Genomic DNA, 19,027 nt, shown 5'->3' on the forward strand with positions numbered 1-19,027 from the left:
AAATATTATTTGGCTATAAAAAGGAATGGTATTCTATCATTTGCAACATATTTATTCTCCTGTTCAGTTTGGGATATTCTGATGGAAAGTTTGAAAAGCACTGGTACTTGAGAACAACAGTATTGAAAATGCAAGCAAATGTCTCACCATTGGCTGATGGATTCCACCATTCAGGTTTCTCATTCAAGTTTTCAAAAGTATAAATGGATTGCATTTTACATTCAAATCTATCCCTTACACTTTCAAGTAATATACATGACATAAAAAATCATTACTGTGGGGCTGGGAACGTGGCTCAAGTGGTAGCACGCTCGCCTGGCATGCGTGTGGTCCAGGTTCGATCCTCAGCACCACATACAAAGATGTTGTGTCCACCAATAACTAAAAAATAAATATTAAAAAATTCTCTCTCTCTCTTTAAAAAAAAATCATTATTCTAAGCTGTGCATAACAGCCAAAACTACAATGTCAGTGTTTTGTTTTGTTTTGTTCTATTTTTCCTACTCAATAGATGATTTAAACTATGATAAAATTTGCAACCAAACCTTTTTGAGGAGTCTCCGGCTGGTTTACAGCTTTCTAGTTGTATTTTGTGACCTTGCTGGCAGAAAGCTATTCCTGAGTTCAGCTTGAAACCAAGATTATATGCTTCTATAGTTTCTCAGATGACTAGGCCCACCCTGTTTGCATTTCTTAGTCTTCTGCGTTGCACAGTAGTTGTTTTCGTGTTCTTTAGTTTGGTGTAGGAAAGAGACCAGAATTTTGAGGAGTTAAACCAGGTCCTTATCTTCACTTTTACTTTTTCTATCAGTGTTCCTTGGGTAAGTCATTTAACTTCTTATAATGCATTTTTTGAAGCCTTATGAAAATCTTGTATCTATTATCCCAATTTTTACAGAGAAAAATGACTTTTAGATAAAATAACTTGCTCAGGAGGAAAGAGGATTTGAACTAAAATATGTCTTTCAATTTTATCATTAAAATGATATAAGATAATAAGATAGCCTGGTATTAAAAGGTTGAATATGATAGAAAGGTCTTGCTACAAATTCTGTTGATGTTATTTGTAAACTATATATTCTTGGGAGGTATCTTTTAATTCCTGTGATTCTTAGTTTTCCTTATCTAAAAAAATAGAAAGATGATACCTCACAAAGTTGTGTTTCTAAGCCTTGCTTTTACTATCATTTGGCCTGGGGGCTGTGATATGATGAGAGATTAGTGGGAGGCAGAAATGAAAACAGTTATAGCTAGAGTAGTCATCAAAAAGGAGAAATATTTTCTGAATAGACTATGGAATCTGTTAGGAGAGAGATTATTTTTTATCCTTTTAGCCTCGCTGCTAATATGTTACCTGGCGCATAGTGGACTGTCAAAAGAATGATGGATTAATATTGCACCATGGGGTTATGTATCGTCAGCTATACTTTATTTGTAGATAAACTTAAAGTCAATTTGGATTCAGAACAAGCTGTGAAAGAAGAAAAAATAGTGGAGCAACCTCAAGTGCCTGTCACTGAACCAAAACTGGCAACTCCTGCAGACCTGAAGAAATCCAGCAAAAAAGCAGAGCCTGTTAAGATGCAGCAGAAGGAAAAAAAATGGTAGGAAAATTTTGTCGCTTGTGAGGGAAGAGTGTCTACTGGGGGTGAGAGGTCTATTTGGGCTTATTGACAGAGGACACTTTTCAGTTGAGTAGTAGTAAATCCTTCTTAATGCCTTAGGGATACAACCACACAACCAAAATGGAGAGAGAAGCTTAGTAGCTTATCTAGTGAAATAGTCCTGTGAAATCAAGACAATTTGGGTGATTTAGGGCCCAAAGTCTCATTTTTGCTTCATTGATCTAAATTGATAATCCTTTTTCTCCTTACTTAATTTTAAACATGTGGACATGGCATAAGTACCTAAAAGTGTGTGTGAGTATGTGCGTGTGCATATGTGTTTTACTTCAAGCTGCCAAATGAAAGGTTACTGTTTCCAGTCAAATTTAAGAGAAAAAGTTCTTTGTTTTCTTTTTATATCAATGAGTTTATTTTTCAAGTGGTAAAATGTAATTAGAAAAGAAAATAAAAAGCACACAAGCTGTTAAAAATGGATCCAGGAATTTGAGACACTACCTCATAGTTGGTAGGAATTAGTCTGTTGAAAGAAATTCTAAAGGACACTGTCAGCACTGATAGGCCCACAAAGACCTGACTTTTGTGGCAAAGTTGGGGTAACTTTAGTAGAAAACATCAACAAAATGGTGCTGTTTCAGAGGGTTAAGGCTCTGTCTAGTAGACCTTGCCTCCTAGGAACATGTGATACATATGGATTAAAATGTCCCAAACTGTGGGTATAATACTTACTGTTGGTGGTTATTGCCAGGAATGCATTCAGTATTTCATTACTAAACGTGATACTAAGTGTAGATTTTTAGTAGATGCCCTTTACCAGGTTGAGTTTTTTTTCTAAGCTTAGAGATTTGATCATGAATAGATGTTGAATGTTGTTTTTTTGTTTGTTTTACAAGATCTTTATTTATTTTTATGTGACACTGAGAATTGAACCCAGTGTGTGCCTCACGCATGTGAGGCAAGTGCTCTACCACTGAACTATAACCCCAGCTTGGCTGTTGAATTTTAATAGATAATTTTTTCTGCATTTATTGAGATGCTTATGGTATTTCTGCTACTGTGGTAAATTATACTGATTAATTTTTAAACTGTTAAACCAATCTTGCATTCTTGGGATAAACTTCACTTGGTTGTGATGTATTATTTTTATATTTTGCTGGGTTGGATTTATTAATATACACTAAGGATTTTTTTCCTCTCTTTTTATGGGAACTGTAGGTCAGTTCTTTTCTGGTAATGTTTTTGCCAAATTTTAGTGTCAAGGTTGTGCTAACTTTACAAAATTAGTTGAGAGGAGTTTCTTTGTTTTCCAAAGGAATTTGGATAGATATATTTGTTTCTTAAATGTTTGATAAAGTTCATCAGTGAATCTAGGCTTGGATTTTCTTCATAGGAGGTTTTTTGAAATTATGAATTTGATTTTTTTAAAATAGAGTTATTAAAACTTTCTAGTTTTTCTTGGATCACTTTTGAGTAAGTTGTAATTTTAAATGAATTCTAAGTTGTTGAGCTTATTAGTATAAAGTTGTTAATAATACAGCTTTGTTCTTTGAATATCTGTGGAATCTGTAGTTATCACTAAAAAGATTCATTTTTACATTTATTTAAAAAAAAACATTTATTTTTTAGTTGTAGGTGGACAGAATACCTTTATTTTATTTTCCTGTGGGGCTAAGGATCAAACCCAATGCCTCACGCATGCTAGGCGAGTGCTCTTCCTCTGAGCCACAACCCCGGTCCCTCATTTTTACATTTCTGATTGGTGAGAAACATTTCTTTTTTTAATCAACCATGTAAAAAGTTTATTAACTTTATTTTTACCCCCCAACTGACAACTTTTCACTTTAATTTTGTTTTCTATCACATTGATTTCTGCTCTTTATTATTTCCTTTTACTTACTTTGAGCTTAGTATATTCTCTTTCTAGCTCAAAATAGAAGAAAGGTTGATATTTAAAAATAAGTAAGACATAAGGTGCTTGATGACAAAGGATGTGTCTTAATTCCTATTCATTTCTAACACATGATGTGCCCTGGATAAATTATTTGTTGATTAAATGAATTTTGGTGGAATATCCAGAGAAGCTAAATAATATCAAGATGAAGTCTAGGTTTTTTTTTATTATTCATAAGAATCACCTTATGGCCTTATGTCATGTCTTTGTTCCTATTGGTTTTTCCCTTTAAAATATTTCTCTTTTCTGATGAACTTTTACTTAGATTTTAAAGTTTTCAAGTAATAGTAATGCTTTGTATCTTTTTTTTCCATTAAAATTTATTATATTGTATTATATAGCTGGTCATGTCAGCCAGAGCTTCTTGAGAACAGTCTTTTCTTCCTGATCTTTGCATCCTCTGTGTTTAGCAAAGAGCCTTATATATAGGTAATAGTTGCTTATTTAATTAGTGTCAAATGACTAACAGGCCAATTGGGAAAGTAAGAAAGCATTGAGAAAAATTCTTGATAACCTGGTTGCAGTTGCCAGTGGTCTACAGAGAGCTAGAGAAATTTTTATTCTGGTCACCTTCTGAAGTGACCTAGCTATGGTTGGTTGACAGTATATCCTTAAAAAGAATCTTTCTTGGTATACTTTGATTATTCTTTTCTATCCTCTGGCAATTAAGACCATGAGTTATAAAGTGAGATTCATAGGAGCATGTAAATACTTACATTTTTGCTGTTTGTAACATGCTTAATTTATTCCTGATGGCAACAGGGGGAAGAGAGTAGATTTATGTGATGATGAAACAAAGGAAACTGAAATCATGAAGAAAAAGAGGCGAAGAATCAAACTTCCTCAGTCTGATAGCAGTGAAGATGAAGGTGAGTATTGCTATTAATTTTTTTACTAAGAGTATCAATTCTTATGATGCTGAAGGAGCTAAAAAAGTAATTTATTATGGGTTATAATGAGATCAGTATTCCTAGCACTGAGAGAATATAGCATCTATTTTTGTTTGAAATCTACTTTAGCCTTTTGACCAGAACCATGATCTTTTGGTAACTCACCAAAATAACCAACAAAAAGGGAAAGAGGATAAGTACTACTAGTGTACATACTGTCTAATACGTTTTCTTTCTTTTTTTTTTTTTTAAGGGGGTATATTCCTTTGGCTACCTTATTGTGAATCTTAAGAATTGTAATGTTCTAGGGACCAAGGATATTGGTGTTCCACACCATAGAAATAAAATCATGGTAAAAATGTTGTTGAAAGGGAATGTCACTATGGACCTTCTAGTTTTAGACCATAGGCAATGTTAGATAAGCAAACAGAATAAGAGCAAGATTCTGGCCAGGAAAATTAATATGTTTTTTACAAGAATGTCAAGTATTCTTAGGAACCAAGATGTCATACCACATAATATAGAGGATAGTATACATAGAGAGGCTAAAGAGAAAGATAGCTGGGCTGAATTTATATGCTGGATATGCTACCTTCAAAGTCATGCTTGTAAAACCAGTGGTGAAAAGCTTAAGCTACCATGATCAGTTCTCCAAGAATTCCTGGCATAAACCATTTAAGGTACTAGGGGGATATCCAATCCAGAGGAGTTCAATATCACTAAAAAGTACATGCACAATGCAAATAAATTGATACTAAAAGGGATTAAAGAATAACGAGGAACTGGGGTTATAGCTCAGTTGGTAGAGTGCTTGCTTCACGTGCATAAGGCCCTGGATTCAATTCCCAGTGCCCCCCCCCAAAAAAAAGCAAAAGAGGAACCTACTGTTACTGTCAAAGAGGTTTCCCACAAAAGGATAGTAATAAGTGAGTTAAGAAACAAATTGTATATGTAGATGACTGTATTACAACTGAACAGATCTAAAAAATAGCCCTAGGAAGTTGAATCTCTGGGGTAGAAGTATCATTTTGACTCTTATAGATTTAGATCCTGCCATTCAGGGGTAAGCATTAAGTATTATAGCTTCTGTTTCTGGACAAGGCTTTGAAACCATCAGCCTAATATACATTTAAAAGGTAAACTAAGGGGCTGGGGTTGTGGCTCAGTGGTAGCGCACTTGCCTGGCATGTGTAAGGCATTGGGTTCGATTCTCAGCACTGCATATAAATAAATAAAGTTTTATCAACGACTAAAAAAATATTTTTTTAAAAAAAGGTAAGCTAGGCCTGGAAATGTCACTTCTGTGGTAGAACACTTGCCTAGTATGGTGTGAGGCTCTGGGTTCGATCCTTAGCACCACTGGGAGAAGGAGAAGAGAGAAGAAGAAAACAAAACAAAACAAAACACTAAATACTCGAGTAGTAGTGAGAGTCAGCTTTAAATCAAGGAATTACTGTAGTTGATTGAACATCATTACATAATTCTGAAATGTTCTCCCTAGTTTCTGATCCATAGCCCACAAAAATAATAATACCCATGGGTGATTAGAAATATGGGTGGAGCTATTTAGTTTGGAAAGGAATGTAAAGAAATGTGATAGAGGTGAGCAATCTAAAGTAACAGATGACAGAGAGCAGAGGCTCTCAATTTTTTTCCCCTGGCAAGATACTTTTTGGCCCCTGACTAAATTTATAAACCTCTGCCATTTTATTCTTAAATTTCTTTGTCTCAAAGCCAGTGTTATTTTAAATCTTTACAGCCTCTAACATATTATCATTTTATTTCTGTTGCACTAATTATATGATGTTAGCTATCTTAAGCTAGTAGTTAGCAGGGAAGCAGCAAGAATGGAGGAAATGTAAGGACTTTGAAGTTGGACTGTGTTTAAATCTCCCCTGCACCACTTAACTATGTGACTTTAGGCAGATGACTTCATTTCTTTAATTTCTTGTTTCCTCATCTTTAAAATACCTTTCTTAAGGTAAGGCTAGATATTTTAAAAACTTGGGTCCTAGGAAGCAGCGAATGCTTTCCAGGAATTCTAATTACCCATCTTTGCCAGAGGACTCTTAACAAACAAGTGGTTCCATTGCTGGATCCCTGAAATTAGTTTTACCACAGTTCTTATTCTGCCCCAACAAAAGTTGCTTTCCTGGCTTAAGTTCTGTTTTACTACTTCAGTATCTTTCATCTGAAGAGTTGCAGATTTGCTATAAATATATTTAAAATACACGGATGCATCCAACTTCCGTAGGTTTATGTCACTAAAAATATATTGAGTTAGAAAGCTTGACTTGATGGTAAATACTAAGGCAAACTGACATTGTATTCTATTCCAGCATATGAATGTGGGCAATTTTTTTTTAATAGTTGTAAATGGACAGAATGCCTTTATTTTTTTGTTTATTTTTATGTGGTGCTGAGGATCAAACCCAGTGCCTCATGCATACTAGGCAAGCATTCTGCCGCTGAGCTACAGCCCCAGCCCTGGGCAAATTTTTTTTAAGAAATGTTTTTGAAATCTTAGGTGTTTAAAACACATAGTAGAGATATGTGGGGTTTTATAAGAAAAAATGATTAGCATTTGTTAAGTCTAGAAAATTTTAGTTTTTTTTTCTACCCTTCCTTAAAATATTTTTTAAAGTTTAAACAAAGTAGTAGATAAACATAATTTCAACTCAGAAGTTTTATAATAGATAGTAATCTCTATCATCTGAATCATTTAATTGATGGTTCCTTGTCACTTTTCTCCCATCTGCTCTCCATCTTCCAGGCATGGGTTGAAATTTCTTCTTCATTAAGGACTCTTGATTCTTCCTCTGTTCTCTTCCCTTTTATGAGGGAGGGAATCACAACATTCCTTTATTATAATTTTTCTCTTGGGGACATGTTAAAGGAAGAGTCTGTGCTGAGTCTTCCTTAACCTGGATGTACCTCATCCTAAATTTAGTTCAGAAAATTATTATTTTTCTTTATTAAAACAAAACAAAACAAAAATGTTGCTCTGTGGTGCCAGGGGAATTGTGGCATCCCTGCCTCTTTGGAGCACAGAGTCTGGAGGGTGGTTGTGGGTAAACACACAGCTGCAATGCAGTGTGGTAAGAGGGGTCTAAGCTGGTGCTACTGGGATTAAGTGTTTTCCTTGGATAAGTCAAGTAGTTGCAGAACTGGAAATAGAATAAGTAAATTTATTACTGTGAGTACTCAAAACTCCTTTTCTTTGGCTTCCTTACTGCTTAAACTTTCCTCTGACCACTGTAACACATCTGCCATTATGGCCCGGTTCTTAATAGCTATTGCTTTAGCACAATGGGTGCTTGGTTTTGGGGTGTGACACTCCTTTAGCTTGGGCTCCCATCATGTGCTAATTTCCCTGAGCTGGGTTAATAGCTGGACCTCTTTGCCTTTATGTCCTGTCTTTTGTTTCCCAGCACTTATAAAGTTTTGGGGCCCATTTCATACTTGAAGTGTGTAATTTATTGTTTCATTCTGGCCCTTGTTCTGCTTTACCTCTTTAGGTCATTTGGCCTTGAACCCTCTACTGTCATAATTTTTAATGCTGACCTAATCAGTTGGGAGAATTTTAGATCCAAGACTTGTGCTAAGAGTTTGAATGCAGCCAGGAAGTTTAGGGAGCAGGTGAGGCTAAGCAGCTACCCAATCCCCTGACCAGCAGTTTCTTTGTGGTGATTAAGCAATAGGTCAGCTGAGGATTTTCATTTTTCTTCTAATAGGGCCTTGTGCTGGGACCACTGTTTCTGCAAATGTTGAGAAATGATGGGTTCTCTTTGGTGCACTCTTAGATGATACCACTTCCATAACATCATTTCTATCCTAAAAGTGTTCTTTTCTTCACTCTCAGTATAACAGAACAAGCCTGGAAATAGTTCCCATGCAAAATACTGAGTTTTTATTTCAAAGATGATCTGTCCCCCAAAGTTCATGCTCTTACCATGGGCAGGAAATTTTCAGTCTTACAAACACCTCAGAAGATTGCAAATAATCCTCAGATCACAAAGACTGGCATGGTGCATTTGGTGTAATCTGAGGATTATTCACACTTACTTGATCTAAAGAAAAAATGTCTGGTCATGAATCATTAGGTTGCATGGATAGTTGGCTTAGGAAAGCTGTGCAACCAGACCGACTTGGGTTTAAAACTTCTGGTCTCAGTTACAAGCTATGTGACTTTGCCAAGTGAAGGAATCTCTCTGAACCTCTTTTTACTCAGTTGTAATATGCAAATAGTATCTGTCTCTTAGGGTGGTTGTGAGGGTAAAGTAAAATATATGAAAGATGGAAGGTGATCAGTTCATATGTATAAATCAACTTCATGCCCTGACCAAGTTGTAAAATAAAGTATTTAACTAAAATGACTTCTAAGGTACTTCTAGCACTAATAATTTTTGATTCTTTGATTTTAGTTGTACAAAATTAATGTATATTTTAAAGATAAGTTCATAACTGCAAAGTGCTTGGTTGGCCTCAATTACTGTTTGCAAAATCCTCTTTGCTGGACATAGAGATACCAGTGGAGAAGTTCTACCAGCCTGAGCTTATAGTTCTCTTATCTAAGCTTGTTCCATTATTTCAGTCTTCCCAGACTCTCCTGGGCCTTATGAAGCTAAGTCACCGTCCCCACCTCCTCCTGTATCTCCACCTCCTGATCCCGTGCGGAAGTCTGAGCCTGAGCCTGAGCCTCCTTCTGTCAAGGTAAACTTCACTGGGAGGCTTCCTTTCCATGTATCCTTGATTGCCCAAGGATCTACAGTTACTATTCTGAGTCATTTCTCTTGCTGTAAAAATCACAAATGCCAGTACATGGTTCTTATTTTGCTCCCCTACAGATTGACCAGAATGGGTATTCCCTCTCTTCTCACTAAATGGAAGGTTTTTTTTGTTACCGGGGATTGAACTCAGAGGCACTTGACCAATGAGCCACATCCCCAGCCCTATTTTGTATTTTATTGAGAGACAAGGTCTCACTTAGTTGCTTAGCGCCTCACTAAATGGCTTTGAACTGGGGATCCTCCTGATTCTGCCTCTCAGGCCGCTGGGATTACAGGCGTGCACCACTGTGCCCAGCTAGAAGGGAGCTTTTATTTTGTTTTATTTTACTTTTGTGGCACTGAGGCTTGAACCCAGGGCTTTGCACATGTTAGACAAGTACTCCAGCCCTGAGCTATATCCCTAGCCTAGGGAGATTTATTGAGGGTCAGTCGTGGGGAGGTTAGAGATGGATTTGGGGAGCGGTTTTGTTTTCCATGACCTTTAGTACAAGGGCTGCTGTGATGTGCAGCTGCTGTTGGAATTGTGCAAAAAGAAGTCCTGCTATAATTTAGTGAGATCCTGTCTCAAAAAAAAAAAATAAAAATGTCTGGAGAGGTAACTCAGTGGTACAGCATCCTTGGGTTCAATCCCCAGTACCACAAAAAGCAGGGAAAGAAAGAGGTAATGCCTGCATCAGAGCAAAGTGTGAAAGATAGAAGGGAACAAAGGACTCATGATGAACATTTGTTGGTTTGGTAAAGTTCTTCAAGAAAAGAACTGGATGAGAACAAGTGGGGAAATACAGTTTTGAATGCTCTTCAACTATGTGTGCCTCTATCAGTGTAGGTAGTGAAGTGTTGAGAATGGGCACTGACAAGGTTTTTTTTCTTTGTGATATTGTCCTTAATTTATTGTGTTAAGACTTATTTAAATCTTGCACTGATTTTGTCTTTAGCTGAAGGGAAGAGGGAATGAAAGAGACCCATGGAGTTAAGAGGAAAATAATATTAGTAATACCTGTTTCAGTCTAAACTTGGTGGGTGTAATGCAATTGAAATGCCAAGGCTGACCATGGCAAGTGTCTATGGCCTGGGCATTTACTAAGAAATCCCTGGTAAGGGATTTAAGGGCCATTGCTGTGTGCTTCTCTAATATCTGCCCCCATTAAAGCTTTTACACAGTTTATTGCAATGGTCTCTCTTCTTGACTCTGTTTTCCACTAACATCCTTATCTAATTTGTCTTTTTAATCATGGTGCCCATACTACACCACAAAAACTTATTGGCAGAATGAATACAGTTCTTTCCTCAGCATGCTACTTTCCTTCTCATCGTCACTGAAACATCAAATGTGTACATACAGTATATCTAACTTATCTGTGTGGTAGGGTTGGTCCTCTTTCAACTTTTTAAATCATAATGGAATACTGGGCAGTGGTAGTTATAGATTAAAAAGCTTTCATTGTTTTTCTCTACAGCTTCATTGTCAACTTAACATTGTATCCTCTGATCTTCCTCTGATCTTTTAGAGTTCAAGTGGAGAAAACAAAAGAAAACGAAAACGTGTACTGAAATCTAAAACATTTTTGGATGAGGAAGGCTGCATAGGTAAGACAAATTTGGGGCTCCAAATCCAGAGAGAAAGTTATTCACCACAGAGATGTACCATAATCCTATGTAGAGCAGTACATCTCAGAATGTGTATATAACTCACCCCCAAGTGGTGCTGATGTTGCTTGTCTGTAGCCCACACATTAAGTCGTAAAGTATAGAGATGCTGCCACTATAGTCAAAACACCCAGGTTCTTCTTATTGGGGCCATACATCGTAAAAATAAGTGCTGAGATCTTGTCTAAAGGTCTTGTTATTTCTGATGAGGAGTTATTTGATCTGTAGAATAGAGGGCAGGTACATACTTTGCCTGAATGTGGGTTGTTATGAAGATTCAGGTGAGGTAATTAATTATCTTTAAAGACTCTCAAGATGGAAATCACAATACAAAGTTAAGATATTGTCATGGACATCGAGAAACATTTGTTGTTTTAGAATGATTGTTTCTTGAATTTGAACAGTGGGGAAAAAAGCACCTACAGATGATTAAACTCTGAAGAGAGAATGAAGAGTCTTTGGTGTTTGGTCCCGTTTGCTCTTAGAAGAGTATGACTCATCCAGATTGCTTCCTTTGTTTCTCTTTGTAAGCCATGTTAGGTAAAAGCATGTGCTTGTTATGAAGGCCCAGAAGGGAATTAGAATTCAAGTTTTGAGTCATTAGCTGATTCTTCAGAAGCAAAATGCTGCTTCTGCCCTTTCCACAGTCAGACCAGACTTCTGTGAGGCATTTAGGATTTAGCACTTGAGGCCCAATGAGATGCTCAGATCCCAATACTGTGCTTTTGTGTCTGGAAAGAGTTTTAGATTTAGGTTTATAAACCTCTTGTTGGTTGGAGCACCCATAATAATTACTTCTTTCTCTTGTGGCACTAGCCACATCTTGGATCTTCTAGAGGGGTTTTTTCCCCTTGATTTCCTTTTCTAGTTCAAATTTCTGTCTTAAAAAGTTCGATCAGCTTTGAAGAATCAACTTCTAGGCAATGTGGTTATTAAAACTTGTGAAAACATCTGTCTGTTGTGTGCCCCATCCCATTAATTACCACTTCTCATTCCTCGTAAAAAGCCCCTGCCATATTTTAAGATATTTTCTTAGTTGTAAATGGGCATTATTATTTATTTTTTTATTATTATTATTTATTTTTTTATTATTATTTATTTTTTCAAATGTGGTACTGAGGATCTAACCCAGTGCCTCACACAAATACTCTGCCACTGAGCTACAGCCCCAGTCCAGCCCCTGCCATTTTGATGGTAGCATGTGATTAGGTAATACAATTCCTTACATTATGAATTCTCTTTTCATGCCAAATTTCTTTTTTTAAAATTTTTTAATTTGTTCTAATTAGTTATACATGACAGTAGAATGCATTTTGATACATTATTATATACATTGACACATTATAAATGGATTATAACTTATTCTGTTTTTCATGCCGGATTTCTTTGACAAGTCTATGGATTCTTTGAGTGGGTGTTTATTTTATTTCTTTTTGTTGTTGTTTTGGTTTGGTTTTTTGGTTTCAGTATTCTAATATAGTTCATTTTCAAGACAATGGTTTGGCCATTGGTGGTAATAAATGTATGTACAATTGAATTTCTTAGTTTTTTTTCCCCTCCCTCTTTTAGTTCAAAGAGAACAAAAGCACCAGTGCCAGATTTTTCCTCCTCGAGCCCCACCAAAAAAAAAAAGTTAAAGATATCTTTATGACAATTCATTAGGAAATTGTGGCTAATTACTTATTGTTTTGTGCAAGACACAGTACTTAAGTTTGACCAGATGTGGGATGTGGACTTTTTTGCACTTCTGTCTTCAGATAGGACTATTAAGAGCCTTGGATGCAAGAGTGAAAACTGTGGTAACATTGCACTGTTTTGGTAAGGTTTTTAATCCAAACTCAACCTAATGAATTTTGGCTCTGGTTACCAACAAAGGAGTTCTGCTTTCCTCTCTGACATGGGTGGATTTCTAAGAGCCAAGTAGTTAAATGGAAAAGATATCTGGTAATAGCCAAAGATATTTGGTTATTTACAAGATATTTGGTAATAACCAAAAACCCAGATATTTTGTTAATGGAAGCTGAGAAAGATAGCATGTTTAGCTAAAAACTTGGGATTTTTAAGTCCAAATCTCCTTTGTCCTGTAGTTTTAAGTGGCTACAACTTTGAACATAGAAACATGCATTTTAGCTTTTAAGGTGTATGAGTGTGCTGCTTATGAAATTTTGTCAGTGCTTCCCTGGCTATTTTTTAACTCCCCTAAGCAATGTATTACACAAAATTGGCAATGAGGCAGCCAGTGGCTTCATTAAGAAGTTGTAAAATAAAAAACTAATTGATGCTGAAGTATAATATTTCAGACATGCTGCCATTTGAATACAGAATATAGTTTATGAAGTAGCAAAGGCTTATACACCAACTATTAGTAATGGTTTATTTTTTATTTTTTTTTATTTTTTATTTTTTTAAAGGGAGAGAGAGAGAGAATTTTAATATTTATATTTTAGTTCTCGGCGGACACAACATCTTTGTATGTGGTGCTGAGGATCGAACCCGGGCCGCACGCATGCCAGGCGAGCGCGCCACCGCTCGAGCCACATCCCCAGCCCCAATGGAGGTTTCTTTTTTATAGATGGCTCTTCAGACTTTGCTAATTTAAAATATCGAATAAATCACAGCTCATAATTTTGTCCCGTTAAGCCAGTTACATAATGCTTTTGAAGATGCATGTGAGATGGGGTTGGTGTTCTGGGATCCTGCTTTCTATTAGGTAGTCCATGGAAATTCCCTAAGTATTTTCTCAAAAAGACTGAAAGATTTCTCAAACTTTACTGACTACATGCATTAGTTAAAGATCTTGCTAAAATTGAAATTCTGGTTCAGTAGGCCAGGAGTAGGACCTAAGATTCTTCATTTCTAATAATTCTGATGTCTCTAGTCTGGGGAGCACAATTTGAGTAGCAAGGCCTTCAGAAACACTTGATATTCTAGGCATGGTGGTGCACACACCTGTAATCCCTCAGGAGGCTGAGGCAGGAATATCACAAGTTCAAAGCCAGCCTCAGCAATTTAGTGTCTCAAAATAAAATTTTAAAAAAATGGGGCTGGGGTTGCGGCTCAGCATGTGCAAGGCTCTGGGTTTGATCCTCAGCAACACATAAAAATAAATAAAGGTATTGTGTCCAACTACAACTAAAAAATAAATATTTTAAAAAAGGTCAGGGGTGAAGAGGGAATATGGCTCAGTGGTAAAGTGCCTCTCGGTTCAATCTCTGGTACCAAAAAACCAAACACACACTTGATATTCTTTAAATATGTATCTGTTTGTGTATATGTATACACATATATATAAATTTCTTAGCATTTAAGTTGGTAGGAGTCATCAAAGCAAGCTCTAGGCTCTTGAAAGTAAAGAAATATAGGAACTCTTAGGGAGAGGATTGTTAATGATGCAACCCTAATGGAATTAGATGGATAGTGTGAAGGAATGCTATAGTGGTAGTAGTCATTTGACCTTTAGCACAGTCTATTGTGCAGGAAAAAAGTAGCACTAAAGAGTACTTGCCAAAGACTGTTAGGCTTATCTGTATATCCTGAGGTACAGTGTTATCCCCATTTTAACAGGGATGGGGAGGACAATGACAAAATAACATCCCCAGACCTGCAACATCAGAGTCATCTGGGAACATGTTAAAAAAGCAAGTTCTCAGTTCCTGTCCCATACCCACTAAATCTAAAACTTTGGAGATAGAATCCAGTAATGTGGTGTTTTGTGTGTGTGTGTGTGTGTGTGTGTGTGTGTTTAAGATATTGATGGACCTTTATTTTATTCATTTATTTTTATGTAGTGCTGAGAATCAAACCCAGTGCCTCTCACATGCTAGGCAAGTACTCTACCACTGAGCCACACCCCTAGCCCCCAGTATTATGTTTTAACAAGCATACCAGATGATTTTAATGTTAAAGTTTGAGAGTATATAAGTAACAGACTAGGTATTAGAAAACAGATATATTAGATTCCAAAGACTATGCCTTTTAGAACAAGTTAACTAATATATTAGAAAGAATTATTAATAATTTAAGAGTTCAAAACTGTTATGTTCTTTAATGGGGAATATACCTTACACTTTGATACTTTGAGCATTTATTATACATATTAAGATACTCTCTTCATCTGAGAAAAGATGTTTTCCACCACCTGCTGCAACCAGAAAGGCTGAAAAAGAATTTAGATGGCATTGATGCTACAGCTCTCTAAAGTTGCAGAAAGGTGGCATTGTACTTTGACTTGTGGTTGGTGTATGTAATACAGTAGTAGTGAAGAGATCCTCATCAGTTCTGTGACATCATGGTTAGAAACCACTGTTTCTGCCTGAGCCCTTTAGGATTTGCTTACAGTGAGTGACTACTCACTGGTGTAGTTCTTTTCCAAGTTTCCCTGGAGAAGGATTTGCAGAGTTTTAGTGGCAGAACAACTTATGCCTTCAACTGATTGGAAGGAAGAAAACTAGTAACTTTGCTTCTCATTTTGTTATTGCCCTTTCTTTAAACTACTAAGTATTTCATCTGCTAGGATTTGCTTGGGACAGTTATCTTAATGATGTAGACTTGTATTTAATCTTGGGTTATTTTGTAGTCACTCAAAACTAAGAACTGAACTGTTGAGTAATTAATGTCCAATTCTCTGTGCTTAAGATGTACAGAGTGTGAATGACATCAGGATGGAACTAGCCAGGAGGGTCCATGACAGTGAGCCTGACCAGACAGAGTGGGGGCTTCAGTAGGCCAGAAATTTTAACACCAGGAAAACCAGCAGTGGGAATAGGCAAGCTCTGTGAATAACAGAGATAGAACCAGTTAAAGCATGGTATTATAAGTAGGTGTCTGAGACAGATGACTCAAATGTAGAGCTCTAGTAGTTAGCTAGCCTAGAGTGGGACCCAATTAATGATAAAGGCCCATTTAATGGCACGAGGAAGGAGGGATGAATGTTAATTCTTAGCCTTGCTAGGAGGCTATGTAAGCTCAGAAGCCCACATACTTTCTACCTGAAGCTAGATATGGTCTCCCAATAGGAGAAAGGTTCAGTTTCAGGGATGGGGTGGGGTGGGAGGCAGACATATCATTCTCTTAGTAAATTACTCCATTTACCCATGTCCCCATTTTTTTCCCTTATTCCAGTAACTGAAAAAGTTTACGAGAGTGAATCTTGCACAGATAGTGAAGAAGAGCTTAAGACGAAGACATCCTGTGTCCAAAGACCTCCTGCCATGACTGTGAAAAAAGAGCCAAAAGAGGAACGAAAGGGCCCCAAAAAAGGGACTGCTGCTCTGGGCAAAGCCAACCGACAAGTGTCCATTACTGGCTTCTTTCAGAGGAAATAACTGCTATTTCTGGCAGGTCAAAGACTTGGAGTGGTCAAGGGAGAAGACCAAGAAATATAAACGCTCTCACTTACTATGTAAGTTCATCTAGCTCCTCACCTCACCAGTATCAAAAGACTGTGCTTCTAACCTGTGAGGTTTATATTATTTCTGGTTTTTTAACCAAAAGAGTTATCGGGAAGCAGGAGGCAAAAGGATATTTAAAAAGCTGTTACCTTCTAATGACATTTTTAAAGCACAATCTTTGACCTGTCTAGGACAATTCACTTCAAAATTAATTTGACAGGTTTCATAATTACCCACTGTGCCCCACTCACCCTGTACCCTGATCCTCTTAGGGTTCAGGAATTGTTCCTTCTTGTTCCTCTGTGTTCCGTGAACTTGTGTGGATGTTTTTATCCCTGAATTCTACTGGATGTGTTTACTACTTCCTGTGTTCTCCTCTCCCCACTACCACATTTCTGTCCCCTTGCCTCATAAAGCTGTTTTCTGTAAATCTTAAATCTTGGTTGGACTAAAAGCTGAAACAAAAATCATCTTGTAATCTCCTTCCTCCATTATATGGTACACTGACACCTGACTACAGACCCAGGACATTGCTTGCATTCTGCTTCTTTCACAAAAGCTCTCTAGACCTTCCCTGGCAATTAGTGGTTAGGGAAAAGCCTCAGGCAGGGCACAAATAGAAATTTAATGATGTATCCAACTCCACCAGAAATTACTTAGAGTCAGCATGGATGATATTAGAGGAGTTGTCATGTTGCTAACACGGGGTATGCTGAATACTGTGCTCTTTGTGGTTTCTTGCTCCCCCACCTTCCCACTTTCATTACCTAGAGAGGAGAACCCATACAGTGAGATGAAGATACAAAAGAGAAATACTTCTACATGTAGTGTACAACACGTACATAGAATTTGTCCCTCTCAAGGAAATGGGATGTTCAGAAATGGCAGTTTGCCAGGAAGTTAAAGAATTTAAGACACACATACACAGATGTTGTTCCTCTTTCTTTTTAACTCTCCTATTTGCCTAATAGTAGAGGCTCCTTAAGAAGAGATGAAGAAGCTAAATGGTAGGTCTAAATGATAAATGAAACATTTTCTTTTGTACTTATGGAAAATCATCTACTCCAATATAGAACTTTCAAGCAGTTTCCACTGTGGCTAGGCTGGCAGTAAGATAGTGGACTGAGGTTGTGTGGCAGTGATCTTGCACAGTGAGTTCTGGGGAAGGGAAACCAGGCTCAACTTCTGGTGTGACTCACCCATAGCAGACAAGGGATGGCTGACCTGTTCCTTCCACCTCAGCCTGGTGTATGTCATAAGTGATGCAATCAGCTGTCTACTGTTGAAGGTTAGGATTGTGACTGACCTTGGGTTAACATGAACTTCTTTAGCACCCAAGCATGGACTTGATTAAGGCCAGAGGTCTGGGAGATGGGTGCTGGAAGTATGTCTAGGACTTGAGAATGCAGAGGCTTTGTATAGCAAGCTGAATTCAAGGCTGACTTGCTCCCAAACCCTTTCTTTTTAAAATGAAAAGGATGGAAAGCCTGGACTTAAAGCTTGACAGACAACTTCTGGAGAAAACTGCCTTAAAACAGTTATTTTTGTCATTGCCTCTAGTCATTTTTTAAAATAGGAATGGAAAATTAAAAAGCAAAAATCTAGTCTTTTTTTCTTTTAATTACTATGCTGGGATCTCTAATAAAACTGAATTTGAATTGGAAAAATCTGTTGCTAGTTGGAGTTTCATCTTTCAAGGGATAATGCAAGTCCTGTGATTTCTATGCCCATCATGCTGCCTAAACTCAGAGCTGTCTATGAGGCTAAGTTAGTATTGAGTAGTGACTTTTTTTTTCTCCTTTTCTTTTTATACAAAGTACTCTACCATGTTATCCACATGAGTTAAATAAATTTGAGAAGTTGTTTTAAAACAGTGCTTCAAACCTAATATCTGATGAGTCTGTTATTTGACAGGCCAGCCAGCAGTATGTGCAATTATCTAAACTCCGAACAGAAACAAGACTGGTTTTCAGTTTGTTGTTAAAACTGCATACCCATAGTCTGAGATGGACAAGTTATTTGCTTCCTTCATCATTTTTTCAGCCCTGTGGGAAATCTTACTTTCAGCCAACCTCATTTTTTAGTTCATTTAGAAGAAAATCTAGTCCTGACTTTGCACATTATATTAGTTTGGCTTCATTATTTGCTAGCTGTGTGTGACCTTGGGCAAATTTTTGAGCCTCGGGTTCTTTAACAAAATAGAGCTAAAATGAGTTACTGTGGATTGTCAAGACTGAAGTAATGTATATGTAGCATTGGTACACAGTGGCAACCACATAGCTACTCTGCAGATGGTGACCTCCTTTCTGATGTCATGAATGATGCAATCAGCTATCAGCTTCCTGAAAGTTATCAAGGATCTAACCCAAATGGTATACTGTCAGCTGTTCTGGCTGTACAGCTGTTCTGGTCAAAGGGGGGAAGAAGTTATCCAATTTTATGACAGACTTTAAAGAGTGGATTTTTGTTGTTGGAAGAAAGTGAGATTTATAGATGGGAATATTTACTATTCGTTAAAACACTCATTGTGTATCTACTATGAATCAGGACTCTGACTTGGGCACTAGAGGATATAATAGAAACCTTAAAATTTGTATCTTTTCCTCAGGATGCAGTGGAAGAGACAAGCCACTGAACAGTACCATATGCAAGTACAGTGACAATAAACACAGGGTCCTCTAAAGTTCATAGAAGGGTGGATATCAAAGCAATCTTTCTGAAGGATGGGAAACTAGCC

General features: G+C 37.1%; 1 protein-coding gene across 3 annotated transcripts in view; it reads left to right on the forward strand.

The window, feature by feature from the left end:
- Window positions 1-16,760, forward strand: part of Pold3 (DNA polymerase delta 3, accessory subunit) — a 40,485-nt gene extending 23,725 nt beyond the window's left edge. For 2 of the 3 annotated variants that reach the window (XM_021725090.3, XM_040284935.2), the window contains exons 8-12: window positions 1,439-1,604; window positions 4,336-4,442; window positions 9,058-9,176; window positions 10,762-10,840; window positions 16,022-16,760. In XM_021725090.3, the coding sequence (XP_021580765.2) occupies window positions 1,439-1,604; window positions 4,336-4,442; window positions 9,058-9,176; window positions 10,762-10,840; window positions 16,022-16,224 (674 nt within the window). In that variant the 3' untranslated portion in view covers window positions 16,225-16,760. The remainder of the gene's footprint in view (window positions 1-1,438; window positions 1,605-4,335; window positions 4,443-9,057; window positions 9,177-10,761; window positions 10,841-16,021) is intronic. The other variant, XM_040284937.2, reaches the window with a different exon arrangement.
- Window positions 16,761-19,027: the final 2,267 nt, after the last annotated feature.

This window comes from Ictidomys tridecemlineatus, chromosome 4, assembly GCF_052094955.1.
Source record: "Ictidomys tridecemlineatus isolate mIctTri1 chromosome 4, mIctTri1.hap1, whole genome shotgun sequence".
Lineage (NCBI taxonomy): Eukaryota > Metazoa > Chordata > Mammalia > Rodentia > Sciuridae > Ictidomys > Ictidomys tridecemlineatus.